The sequence below is a fragment of the Gossypium arboreum genome, chromosome 6, assembly GCF_025698485.1.
Source record: "Gossypium arboreum isolate Shixiya-1 chromosome 6, ASM2569848v2, whole genome shotgun sequence".
Lineage (NCBI taxonomy): Eukaryota > Viridiplantae > Streptophyta > Magnoliopsida > Malvales > Malvaceae > Gossypium > Gossypium arboreum.
This window is the reverse complement of record NC_069075.1, coordinates 125,610,521-125,624,469: the sequence shown is the minus strand read 5'-3', so window position 1 is coordinate 125,624,469 and position 13,949 is coordinate 125,610,521. Positions and strand designations below refer to the sequence as shown.

At 35.7% G+C, this 13,949-nt stretch overlaps 1 protein-coding gene across 8 annotated transcripts; it reads right to left on the bottom strand.

Moving 5' to 3' along the window:
- Positions 1-673: 673 nt before the first annotated feature.
- LOC108486288 (uncharacterized) lies at positions 674-12,113 on the bottom strand. Of its 8 annotated transcripts, none has more exons than XM_053029751.1 (22): positions 10,476-12,113; positions 9,888-10,003; positions 9,422-9,630; positions 8,734-8,853; positions 8,428-8,556; positions 8,216-8,341; positions 7,791-7,846; positions 7,617-7,716; positions 7,381-7,498; positions 7,045-7,254; positions 5,828-6,158; positions 4,929-5,022; positions 4,461-4,569; positions 3,946-4,217; positions 3,703-3,830; positions 3,285-3,519; positions 2,787-2,975; positions 2,396-2,685; positions 2,123-2,294; positions 1,775-2,017; positions 1,247-1,332; positions 674-1,101 (listed from the first exon to the last, which is right to left on the bottom strand). In XM_053029751.1, exons 3-22 carry the CDS (start codon positions 9,509-9,511, stop codon positions 954-956), a joined length of 3,246 nt encoding a protein of 1,081 aa, XP_052885711.1. In that variant the 5' UTR covers positions 9,512-9,630; positions 9,888-10,003; positions 10,476-12,113; the 3' UTR covers positions 674-953. The 8 variants fall into 8 exon arrangements, with proteins under 8 accessions (XP_052885711.1, XP_052885713.1, XP_052885712.1 ...); XM_053029753.1 differs by having other exon boundaries at positions 10,624-12,113; XM_053029752.1 differs by having other exon boundaries at positions 10,669-12,113.
- Between the last annotated feature and the right edge of the window lie 1,836 nt (positions 12,114-13,949).

The following is a 13,949-nucleotide window of genomic DNA, read 5'->3' as shown; positions in this document are numbered from 1 at the left end:
TACTCATTCAACCTTCACCTCAAAAAATTAAGCATTGAATTAGAGAGGTTAAAAGAATAATTATATAAATTCACGATTTGCAATATATCCGTTTTTATATTAGTGCCTAAATTTTATTTTACCCAATTTAATATCAAAAGAATACTTAAAACATATACGTCACGTGATGTCCTTTTGTAAAAATATATTTTTTATCAAATAAATATAAACATTTTAAAAATATAAATAGAACTATAAATATATAAAAATCCAGAAAAATATATACAATCTAATATATATTTCAACAATTACAAAAATACCATAATTGAAAAAATTAGTTGAAATTAATAATATTATTATCAAAATTTAAAAAAATGTAAAAATATAAAATGTTATTTAAATACATCAAAATCCGTAAAATATATATATATATATATATATATATATATATATATATATTCTACTAATCTTTCCTGATCAGGTGTTTATTTATTAATACAGATATGATGTTTACAATATTAAAATTATTATTTTAAATACATCAAAATCTATCAAAAATCTAAATAACCCTGCCATAATGATGATGAAAGAAAATCTGGGTTGGTTTCCCTCTAGAATACGCCCATCTTTCAACCCATGTAACTGAATGAAATAAAATATATCATCAAGGCTTCCATTTCCCATGTATGCAAACTTAAAATAAAATAAAAATCTTAATCACGTTAATTGATTTGGGTATCAAACAACGGTTCGGTTCATTGATTCTTACAATGTTGTGTATGTGCATATATATGAAAATAAATCATATATAGAAGTATCTATCATTTACAAAATTCAAGTGCCACTCATACTTAAATTCCTCCACTACTCAAATCCATCACACCAAATTGGGGAAAGAAAAATGGGTTTCCTAAATGCTGTTTTACTTATGATTCAAGTATTCAGGGAAAGAAAGAAGGAAGAACGGTTTTACTTCAAGATTGCCAGAACACATCAGGATCAGTGCTATATAAAGAGTGATCTTGAATTTCTTGGTTAGCCACATGGAAATCAATAAGTCTTGCTTGGATTATTTTACAGACAACTAATCCAGAAGGAAGCATCCACCATTCACTTTCATCCCTGCACACCCACATACCATAATATAATATTAAACACTTCATCCATTATCACCCCTACACCACACCACACCAGTAAAAATACTAATAATAAATATAACTTAACTAGAGTTAACCCACAGCCATAATAACAGATAAAACATACTTACATGCTAAAATTCCATGACTGAATGCTCATATGTTTCCTGCTTGAATGGCTCCAGTAATGTAGAAATCCACACACAAAGGCAGTTATCTGTCGCAAATTACAGAAATAATCAGGATGACAAATGCTTGAAAGTAACTTGTGAGTTTGAGCAATATTGACTGTCTATAAAATAAACCCTTTAATTTGTCTCATAAATCAACTATAGCAGTGTGAACAAGCACTTGCAATACTAGTCATTCATTCAACTTTCCTGACATTTCCTCCAAAGAATCAGGAGATTATGACATCACTCCCACTAACCGCACCATGTGCAAAGTAACATGAAAAATTATACTAGCTGCAAAATGTTCTTAATGGCACTCATTATCAATCTGATATGAACAGCAAAAACAGCATAACCTTCTCGAATTGCTGGATGCACAACTATTTCGCTGCTAGCATTTACATGCGCTTTCATCAACCATTATTTTCCAAGCCATGCATCGAAGAACATTAAGAAATAGCCTAAAATAACCTCGAAACAACTTACAACATTGATCAACGATGTGATATTCCATAGTGCATATACACGTGCAAGGCCAGCTGATTGTCTTCGTCCATGACTGAACAAGGCACTGATACCAGCCGGGAACGGAAGAAATATTGCAAAAGGAAGGATGAAAAAAACTAAAACGAAGTCTAACAGTGATATAGAATACATCTGTAGCAAAGTAAGCAAAACTAAGCTAAAATCTCCCAAAAGTAATATAGAGACAAGCAAACCGACAAGATCCTGCCAATAATAAGGAAGACGAGTCAGGATTTTCTCCAAAAATTTCAACCAAATGTGTGAGAGAAAGGAAAGATAATTATTTGTCTGCAATGAAGAAAAATGAACCTGATGACCAACAGGCTTGGTATTGCAAACTATAAGTGAAAAGGGATAACAAATCGCCCTCCTCATTTTAAGTGTTTGTAAGTTTTTTGCATGCAATATCCCTCCAAATATCCTTAAATATTCACTAGCTCCTGGACGACCACCTGAGTCTCCCCTACTAGCACCAGACCAACTGCAAATAGCTCCCTCCCCATTAGAAAAAGAACAATGAAAGTTAACCCAAATTTTATACTTGAACTTAAAGGCAGAAAAACACTATCAAACAGTTGATACCTTAATTGCTCCATAGAAGGAAAATATCTATCTTGACCTTCAGTCCAGTACTGCACATTCTCATTGCTGGTGGCAGATACCACAAGTCCGTACTGACAATAACCAGAAGATGTTGGCTGAAACCATGCAAGATCAACACGTACACCATATGCAACTATGGTAGGGTTTACATGTGTTTCAAGCCAGCTAATAACATGGCCAAAAGTTAGTTTCAAATGTCCATAGCGAACAAGGCGCAACTGAGAATTTAAACCAGCCACTAGTCGATACCACATGGTTGGTGGAACACACTGCAAAACAGAAAGAGGCAAAAATAGGCACCAACAACAGCACTCAACCACTAAAAGAAACTATCAAAAACTTTTCACAAAACAACCATTTAATGACAAACCTGATTCATTAAGTTCGTAAGAATGTTATCACTTTGAAGAGAAAAAGGAGCCATGTAACTTCCATCTCCTCCAAAAACCAAAGAAATTGGAAATCTTTGATAAAGACGAAAAGGAAGGTCACCTATCTTTTCATCTCCACCAAGGAAAAAGTCCACATACGCAAGCATCAGATCAGCAGTTGCAGCAACCTGCAGAGTAACACAATGGGGACCAGTGTTAAAACCTTCAGTTCCATTGGCATGAAACAAAAGGACACAGCACTTCTTAAGCTTAAAGAAAAAAAAGATTCCAACAGGAAAGATCAAATCTCAATCAATAGAAAGTCTTGTTTAATTTTCCATCAGCTTCATCCAGTTACTGCATCCATAAACATCCAACAGCAAAAGCATATGTTTCTATTTTAAACCCCAAAACCAGACTACACCAACATATAACAAGCCAAAAATATCCATAAGGAAAATTATACAATAATTTAAGAATATAATGGAACAAGGTACCTTAAGTCCTTCATACAATGCGCGTGAACGGCAAGAACGAAGGCAAGAATGATCATATTCAGATCGAACAAATTCACGTAGCTGTTGCAATTTCCTTTTCCGGCATTGCTGTAGCCAGGACCATGCAAGTGGATATGCAAGAATAGAAAGAATGCTGTAGATTGATCCTTCCCACCACTGATACGCAGCTAAATCATTAATCTCATCCACAAATCTCTCAAAGGCATCCTCATACCTGCCATGCAAATGACATTCAAAAAACTCTTTTACATAAACCAAGTTCCTACAATACTTTGGAAATAGTTAGCTCACTACACAGCTGCTCATACAGAAGAACAAAAACTGTAATTATAGATTATTATTAAAGTGAAAATTGACCAACAAGCTATCACACATGGAGGCAAAAATAAGAACTTACACAATTTCAATTAATTGTGTGGGCGGAACATGAGGAAGATGCCAAGGTTCAGTAAATGTATTTGATCCCATAAAATACATTCTGTGAACATGACTCTGGGATTCCTCAGTTCTATTTGTCTCCAAAACCTGGTGGATATAACAATTAGATACTTGAGAATACTATTTAGTAAGTGGTTTGTATTTTGATCAACATGATAGATAAAACATCAAGTGTACATGGAAGAAACTAAGGAAAAAAAACCTCATTCAATGACTCTAGGAAAGGGAATGAGTGATCTATTTGAGAGCCACGATGAGCAGGCATGAGAGCTGGTAATTCATCTCCACCAACATATTTCATCCTTGCAACACTAAGAACTAGTGCTAAAAGGATGAGGAGGCCTAAAAGAATAAGACCAAAAAACCATGGCCCGCCAAAGGTATATACCAACTCTTCAAGTGCGGTGTAACAGTGTGGCATATGATATCTTTCAGATATGCACTTGTAAGGGCAGGGGCGATCAGTGACACCACCTATTGAGAAACATAAGGTTGGGACCAATAACAAAAGTTATTATCCAGGTGAAGAAAAAAGAATCATAAACTTTGCAAGGATCAAAATGCCATGTATTATTGACAGCAATGCAAGAAGAAAAACCAAAACCCGGCAAAAGCACTGTTAAATTTTCAGAGTAATATGTGGAAAAGCCCACATTAATGCAGGCAATGAGAGATGCCCATCCTTCCACATGTAGAAGCAGCTAAAGTTAAACGTACCCCGAATATCAACATATATGGCTCGACTTGGAAGCTCATCAGCTGGGCAACTATGACAAAGGACTCTATCAGATCCACTGACATTTTTAAACGTCCCAAGGGGGCATTCCTGCAGCAGACAATCTAAAATTGTGAAGAAAACCAGATGAAAGGTGACAACAAATAACCAATTCTACCATTGATCATTGGAAGATATGTATGCGAGGAGAAATTTAACACTATCCAGGTGACCATATAACATTTAGAAACAGTTGCAAAGCTCTGAACAAGTCAATTTTCCAAAGCCTGGAAATATACATTTCATGAAGAAAATTGTAATATGGTAAACCGGATAAAGCGTTATGTCAACTGAAAGTTCTCTCAAGCAAACCGATCTTTGTATCCTTCCAAAATGAAGGCAAGGTAACTTCGTTAGAAACTTAAACAAGTCCAAACTCCAAATAAAGTGACATTAATTTGCAAATCTACCTCACAAAAGATACCATAAAGCCCTTTAGGACAGGCCTTTCCGGTGATAGTGCCATTTTCTCCAGTGTGACCCTGACCTCTGCCAAAGCCTCCCCTGCAAACAGCACTAGCAATCTGAATAATTTCACCAAGTATCCACAACCTAGCACAGTTAATCACCTATCGGCAAGCAAGGAACTGAAAGCCTTGCCAGTTTATTACAGCATCAAATGGAAAATTCTGTCACTGATGACAAGAAATGCTGTCCTATCAGTTAATGAACATAACAGCCCAGGAAGAGGTCCTTTTGTAACAACATAAAAACTAAGAGGTCCCTTAATTATCAAAGGTTCAGAAGCGCCTCTGTGACTAGTACTCATCGAGATGTGATCACAAAAGTTCAAAGTTGCCAGCAAATTGTAACTACCCCTTGATTCCTCCTTGTTTCTTCTGCCTCCAGCATTCCATGATATACTCCATAACACTAAAGCCCACATGTCTCAAACACACTTTTAAAGACCTGTATTTTCTGGGCCATCTGAAGGACAATATAAGCCAGTAACCTATCTGCCTTTGCTCAGTGCTTAGTTAAACTGAGAACAGAACAAGAATTAAGGAACATTTTTGCTTTGCAGGTCACATACCACAGCAAATGAATTTGGGAATGATCACCACCTATTAGCATCCAGATTTTCAAAGAATATAAGTATAAAATAAGTTGTTTCCAGCCTAATTAGATTATGCATTTAAATTTTCTTCACTTTATTACCAAATTAATTTCAACAATCGTAAACAATTATTATGTGACTTAAGTGACGAGAAGAAGACCTCCAGGGTGGTTGGTGTTGGATAGGAGAGCTGGCTTAATCATTCATCAGATGCAAAACATAAGAAGCAAGCCACATGTCTCTGATACAAACCTGGTATTAATGCTTCCTTTCACACTTGCTATGGGTTGGTACGCATCCCCGGTTGGGATATCTGACCAATGAAAGTGAACTCGTCCACCACCTCCACCACCAGCACCACTTGGGCTGCCATGTCCTCCAGCAGTTGAGATAACAGAAGAAGCAGCAAGCATGATTGAATGAACAAATAAAAGGATGGTTCCACCAGACCCACCACCGGGACCAATGTTTGAAATGGTACTATGATCTTGCTTTCTGATAACTTCTCCAAAGCTTTCTCCATCAGCTCTAAGGGAACCATATACAGACAAACTTGAGAGTGAGTGCTCCAGTGAACCCATTACTGTTCAGGCAAAAAATGAGCAAAATATTAATAGAAGCATCATCACTGGACCAAACTTACATCAGTAGAAGTCACCACAGCATAGCAGCAAAACAATTTCCCAAGTTCAATGATGTGCGAAAAAACTGACAGAAATAACTCGCCTTTACTTTGTTGTAAAGAGGGGGGACGAAAATCGACCATTTTCTGTAAAATTACTTAAATTCAACTTATCCCAACATATCCACCACTCAGAATATGATTTCGACGAGCAAAGAACTGAATCAAACTAAGGTTGCTAATCATAGTAATTGAAAGGAAAACTTGAGTGATTGATGTATATATATATGTTTTGTTTTAAAAAAGGACCGTTAAAGTTTATTTGAATACAATTTCTCATAATGAATCGAAGTTGGTGTAAAGAAATTTTTGCTTTTGGTCACTTTATGCAAGTCAAAAAGAAATGGGTAGCCCATCTACAGAGAACAAAAATATAAAACTACAACGAATATGTTATATTAAAAGATAAAAAATTGAAGTTTATGATACTAGAAGTGATGCAAAAAATTTCCTTAGAAAAGGTATATAGGTGTTAAATAATGTGGAATAATTGTGTCCGGATGTTGATTAAATAACTGTAGAACAATGTACCAAAGAGCAGTAAAATATACTATAGCCTCACAACAGAAGATACATATGCCACTGGGAGCAATTCAAACCTCAAGCCTCTGGAATCAACCCCTATGGCTAAAACATAGGTGAAAATTATGTATTTGGACAACTCACCAAGGTCATCTAAAATATAAAAGCAACAACCAACTAAGCCTTTTTCCATGCTCTATCACATCTAAATACAACAAAAGTAACTAATAACAATAGTGGAACCTCAATAGATTCAGAAGCTTACCTATTATTCCACCACCAGCAGTTGCACCAGCAAGACTATCATTTCCACTACCACTACCAAGTTCACAAGGCAACTCAGCATCTCCGTAAGAAACACCACCTTCGATAAAACTGCCATCATAATATCCCTTCCCACCTCTGCCACCATGCCCTCCACCTCCAGCAAGACCATTATTGAGTACTGTTCCCCTACCCACCCCACCAGTGCATCCTAGAGCAGTCCAAATCAGAATGCGTGGGCAAATAATTGAATCTTTAACAGTCTAACATTATTCCTCATTAAAATAACGAACTATCCACATTGAAATTTTAAACAGAAATTAGGTATAATCCATACCCAAAGCTGACGTGGTAATTTCACCAGAAGAATGGACGACAACAGTTCTAACCCAGTGAAAATGTACAACAGATCCTGTTACAATGCCCTCAATTATAATATCTTCAACACGACATATCTGCAATGCCATTCCAATCCAACAATTCATTAACAAGTTGAACACACAAAACCTTCACAGCCGAATTTACTATAATCTGACAAAGATGACTTGGATTTCAAACTGGCTAACTGAAGACCTGAAGGGTGAAGGATAAGGAAGAATTCACGTTGCAGTCCTCAGGTGGGTGAAGCAATTCAATAGGGCAATCTTGAAATTCACAGTAAAGCCGTGGTGCCCTGCCAGTTACCAAAACTAAATACCTAACAAGATAATGGCGGAAGCATTCAATTCTTTTAGATCAATAACTTACATATCATTGTCACTGACATTTTCCAGGGGACCTCGCAGAATAGACCCAGGTCCAACCTTCATATTAGGAAGGAAGAATTAGCACATGAATAAGTAATGCAAATGGAAAGATTAAATGCCAATGTAGAAATTAACTGCCACGTCAATTAAGTAACACATTTTCAATTCTCAAATTTCATTAATCAAAAGAGGGAAAATATCTCAAATATTAGCAGTCGCTAGTTTTCCACCTCTAAAAAAGTTAAATCAAATTATCCCCAAACTTGGGTCCCATAGCTGTCAATTTTGTAGAACACTTTGTTTTACGCATTATCCATCTACCTATATGTAACCAAAATGACTAGCCAGACCCTTCAAACCTGAACTGGGAAAGTCTGATTCTAAAAGGCTATGCATGTATCAAACTAAAGGAAGCATTCAGCTTACTTTAATACTAAAAAATAATGAGAGGATCAGACGCTGTGCTTCAATTGTATCCCCTGGTCCAGATAAATTCAAAAATCCTTGTCCATGAACTCCCAAATTTGCATTAGAATGTATTACAGAAGATTCCTGAAAACCAGAAATCACCATATCTTACCTCGAAGCAATATAATCATGGTTTTTTGTTAAATGAAAAAACATTATCAGTTAATTACCCTTAGAACTACCAAATTGCTGGCCTCAAGCAAGGATGTTGCCACAATAGCATCAGCACCACCATCTATAAGCATTTTCGAATTCCACATCAAGTGCATTTTGACAGACATACGAAGAGCCCCATATATCTATCATTTTGAATTGAAAGAAGGAACGGTGAAGACTATCCTCAAGACTATAAGAACACGGTGGTTAATGACAGACTATATTGTAGCTATTTTACATGGCAAATAGATAAGGCAGATCCCAGTATTATTGCCTTAAGCAATGCTTTCAATTAGAGTAGATAAGTAATAATTACTTGCCTTGAGAATTGAATCACTCATCAAAAGTTCTTCCGCCATCAATTCAAACTCAGACGAAACAAAATGAGCAAGACCAAAGCTTAGCACTGCACCGCACGATAAGCGAATTTGTCCCCTAACCTATATGACCAATTACATAGTCAAAATTATGAAATATAGCACACTCTGATCTCTGTGAGTGTAACTCTCAACTTTTGTTACACTAACTTGGATTGGATCTAGTGTCACGGGATGCAGGTTTAGTGTCCACTCCAATGTCTGACAAGTATTCCTATTATCTGTTTAGGATCTAAGTTTCATACCCATAAGAATTAAGATTTTCAACTGGTTTCCAACATGGTACATCAGGATCGGGTGATGTAATCTGATTCCTACACCATTTTAATCATTTAATTTTCAAAAATTGACTCAAGCTACCACAGCCAATTCAACCCTTATTTTGGGATAAATCATCTAGTTTATTTAAATTTAATTCTAATTTAACCTTTTAGAGATGAGATAAACAGAAACCAATTTTAAATTAGATGACATGACTCCTGATAGAGAACAACTGCATCAATGCATGCTTTCGAAGGATATAAGCCAACGAAACATGGTTATCTGGGAACAAATATCATGTATCAACTAAAAAAGGCAATAAACATAGAGTATATTCAAATAGAAAAACAAGATTTAGCTCTTCAATGACCTGAACACGGCTCCAAAGCAAAGGAACAGAAGCCTTGGCATGATCTCGCACATGCACATTTGTCCAAAGTGGTTGTTTAGGGAACTCCATTAGAAGTGTGTCAGTATTTGTGGACAAGTTGTGGTTGCTAACAATTAGACTCTGAGGAACAGCATCATAATATGTACCTGCAGCACCTGAGTTATCGGGACAGCCAAAACTTTTTCCTCCTGCAAAAATGATGACATAGTGGAGATAACAAGATATTAGACTACATCTTCTGGTCAGAGCAAATATTACAGACAGGATTTGAGGTTTGTAGACAAGGATACTAGAAGAAAACCCAAGCTCACATTACTGCATTCTAAACAATGACCATTTAGCAAAATTCACCAAGTAACTTCTCCTTAAAATCATCAAATAGGCACACAGTTTACTATGCAATTTATTTAAGGATATGAAATTTACATAGAAACTGAAAACCTACCATGAATAAAGAATTCTGTATCATCATGCCTACTAAAAACATTAATCGAAATTCTTCCACCACCACCTCCAGCAAATCCATTCCCCCCAGACGCACTTAACCAGCCGCTTCCAGTCCTGTCTTCAGATAAGAAGATTGTCATTAGGAAACCCATAATCCATTTACTTATGAAAAGTTTAGGCATAGAGTTTCAGATATGCACTACAAATACCCCAAAGGAGAATACTGCAGGAAGATACAAGTATTAAACATGAGATGGAGCAAAATCGGACATACAATCATCTTTTTCCTCTTGAAGAGAGATGAAAGTACATTAACGGATAGAAGAAGAATCACAACCACAAAGAGTTTAACAAGAATTTAATAATAGAGTAAATGAGAACATGACCTTTACATTTGCTAGAAAATCGATTTTATGTGCTGATCATACAGTAACAGATGAAGATCTGATTCTCCAGATACAAGTGATAAAATTATTAATTTATGCACAGAAAACATATTTCAATAATAAAACAACAGTAAAGAAGCCGAATTAAGTGACATTCTGAGAAACAAACTCTACAATCAATTTCAAAATAAGGAGCATACAATAACTTCAAAACCACAAGTATGGGAGAAAAAGCATAGGATTTCTCAACATGTTGGTCCACATATAAATTTCATCTAATTTCTAGAAACTGCAGGCTTGAAAATTCCAGCAAAGGTATTCCAACTGTAACTTAAATCATCACTGAACTTTGTAGCCAAATTCTGAAAGTCCTTATCTTAGACATCCACTCACACTCTCTCTTTTCTAAAAATGCCATAAGTTCCTCCAGAGCCTTATGCATCTTCTTTCTTTAAACTTTGAATTTACTTTGACTTCCTCTCATTTTTTTTTTTTTTTTACTTTCATCCTCACTCTTTTTCTCAGATGAAGCATCCTGACCTCCCAATTTATAACCACAACATCCTTGACGACAAAATAAATACAATGTCATATTTGCAATAAATGCATAAATGTATCAGTGTTGACTATGCTTAGAAAGTTCAGTCTATACTTAAGAAAAGGGGACCATTTGGCAAAGTTATTTACGGCAATTGAAGACAATCAGTATCAAGACGAACTAAAGCATCATAAATCAATCAACTACACAAAACAATTATATCATCATAGCAGTTAAAGTTCAACTCACGTGAAACCTACAAAACTGATGAGCAGGGGAAAACAAATTAAATTACATTCTATGAGCCTTGATATAAATACTTCCACCTGAGCCTCCACCGCCTTTTACACCACCATCACCTCCATTTGCCAACAAACTCCCTCCAATTTCAATGGCCTCCTCCACCTCTAACCTTATCCTCCCACCACCTTCCCCTCCATAATCCTCTTCTTTACTAGTCGTCCCTCCTTTACTCCCGTAACTCCAAGGCTTATCCAAAGATGACCAAGAGTAAGCATCTCCTCCCCACACATCGTCCGGCAGTTTCATATTATCCGACACGCAACTTGCGCCTCTTCCACCATGGCCCCCGCCCGCACCTTGAATCCCCGAAGGGGTTCCACTCGTCTGAGCCGGGGGTTGACCGGCTAAGCTGCTTACATTTACCACTGAACCTTTAGAAAAACTCGCATTCCTCGCCGAAACAAACAATGTCCCGGTAAATACGCCGGCGTTCTGCCCCAAACTGAATTCCCCACGACTCACATTGATGGAAATTGAGCAGCCCTTCATAGGGCAACTCAAAATGACATTAGGAAGCACGTGGAAGCTTCCGTTTCCTGCTATATACACATCGCCGTCAAAACTGAAGCTGGAATTGAGCTCACATACAGTGTCCAGTGAGCCAATTCCGTTTAAATCTTCCTCACACGAAAGAGACGGAGGAAGCGGCGGCAAGGAAGGCGGCGGAGGAGAAGGCGGAGAGTAGTCACCGTGAGAAGAGAGGAGGTCCGAGTCGATGATCGAGAATTCATCAATTTGAACAACGGCGAGACAAGGGTTTATGGTGAAAATGAAGAGTAAAAGGAAAAAATAACAAGAAAATCGAGCCATTTAAAGGATGGAAGACTCATTACAGAGAGAAAAATCAAATTGGGCTTACTAGAAACAATCTTAATTGTAAAAATGTGTAGTAAATTGCAATGGAATCATCACTTATGAGTAGAAGAGTGTGGATTGAAGTGGAACGAAGGGTAGAACTGAAAACATGTGAAAGTTTTGAGGTTATTTCTGGAATTATGTATATGGAAAAGGAAATGACAATAGGGAAAGTAGAACAATTAGACACGTGGTGGCACGTGTCAGTTCAATGGTTTCTTGAGGCCATTATGGGCCTGAACCTATGGCCCAATATTCATGTTTGATTAATTGTTCGCCAGGTGGTGAAGGTTTTCAGTAATTTAATTTATTAATTGATTGGAATGGTCTTTCATCACTAGATAAGATCAATTCATTTTATTTTTTCAAATTTTGTTAGCTGTTCCCACTTCACCGTTGCCACGTAACACTTGAGTTTCAACTCCATTCAATGTTGTTATCTTTTAAGTTTTGCAACTTTTCTCATTTCAATTTTTTTTTTCCAAATTCATTAAAAATTCACTTATTTTATTTTTATTTATAAATAAAAATTAAATTAAATTATTTTCTCTCCTTCTTCACTTTTTCTTTTTCAACATCTCTCATTAGATCTGTTTACGGGCTAGACTATTTGTCTAATTTTGGAGACTCGTCCGATATTTAGGAGGATTAGGTAAAAATATTAAGTTCGAAAAATGAATTTAGACAAAAAAAATTAAGCCTGTTTTTAAGTTTATAATTTTTTTATACAAATTGTCTAGAATTACTCATAGTCTCTCCCCAACTCTTCAATAGGAGGATAAATGTACTTCAAAGCGCTCAAACCCATGTCCTCTTGCATAAGTAATAATATTGATACCAACCTAACTAGAATTGAATAGGCTAAGTTACTTTTATATATTATACAAAATATAAAATATTAAAATAAACATATATTAAATATTTAATACTACTCTAATGTAAATATTAAAATAATATAAAATGGCTATATAAAATTTTCAATAAAATATATAAAATAATTAAATATTAATTAAAATAATATAAATATTTAAAAAATAAAAATAATATGAGTCAACCTAAAATGAATTTAAGTATCTTTTGTAAATATGAATAGATTTAGACAAAATTTTATATCCATATTTTGAATTAAGTCAAAACTAAATAAAGCATAAAATATATTACTATTAAGTCCAAACTTAACTTGTGGCATGAGAATCTCTTTTTTTCTTTCGCTCCATTCTTGAGTGTTAAAAGCTTGAAACACTTCCTAATGAAGGGTTACCAAGAGCAATTGAATGTTAGTGATTGGCTCATATTTGTGTATGATATTCATCGAGTAACGAAGAAACAAGCTTGAATGTAATAGAGAACTTAATTGGGCTAACAGTAAAGATTGCCCAAGGTGAGATTCATCAAGAGAAAAGCTGGAGCATAAAAACCATTTGTAGTTTCGCCAATAATGGTCAGTCTCATAACGGGAGGCTCATCTTTCAAAATCCCTCCTTGCTATAGGGGCTCCTCTGGTTGTGCTTTATTTATTTGAACCCTAATAAGGTGGGACATGTTTTGTGTAACTTAGAAATTTATTATGTTCATTCGAACTTACAAGAGTATGACTTGTGATTGCAGGATTAATTGGGTAAAGAGTTCGAGAAGAGACCAAACTAGACCATGTGAGATCAAGGAAATTCATCTGGAAAGTGTTATGCACATTGAGAGGGAATACCATTGAGACTTCACCAAAAGGCGAATATGTTGTAACAAAATGGTTTCATTAGGGTCTAAAGCTGAGACAACGAACTTTATTTAATAATTTGACTTCTTTTGTAAGTTTTTTATAAGTAGGTAATACAATTCGATTTTAAAATAATGTCTAAATATGTACATTAACCCGATTCAGTGGTGACGCCCATAATCGAATCCAACAAAGGGGTCGGATAAGGGTGTTACGTCAAGCATTTAACAAAATTATAGGTAGAATCAGTGCTAAAATGAAAGC

What these genes read in the sequence shown, in the direction of transcription:
- LOC108486288 (XM_053029750.1), bottom strand. Translation starts at nt 11,926, where the DNA reads ATGGCTCGATTTTCTTGTTATTTTTTCCTTTTACTCTTCATTTTCACC. An exon ending in AATGTCAGTGACAATGATAT is followed by an intron (nt 7,717 to 7,790) that starts GTAAGTTATTGA and finishes GGTAACTGGCAG; the next exon opens with GGCACCACGGCTTTACTGTG. An exon ending in CATATATGTTGATATTCGGG is followed by an intron (nt 4,218 to 4,460) that starts GTACGTTTAACT and finishes GTTTCTCAATAG; the next exon opens with GTGGTGTCACTGATCGCCCC.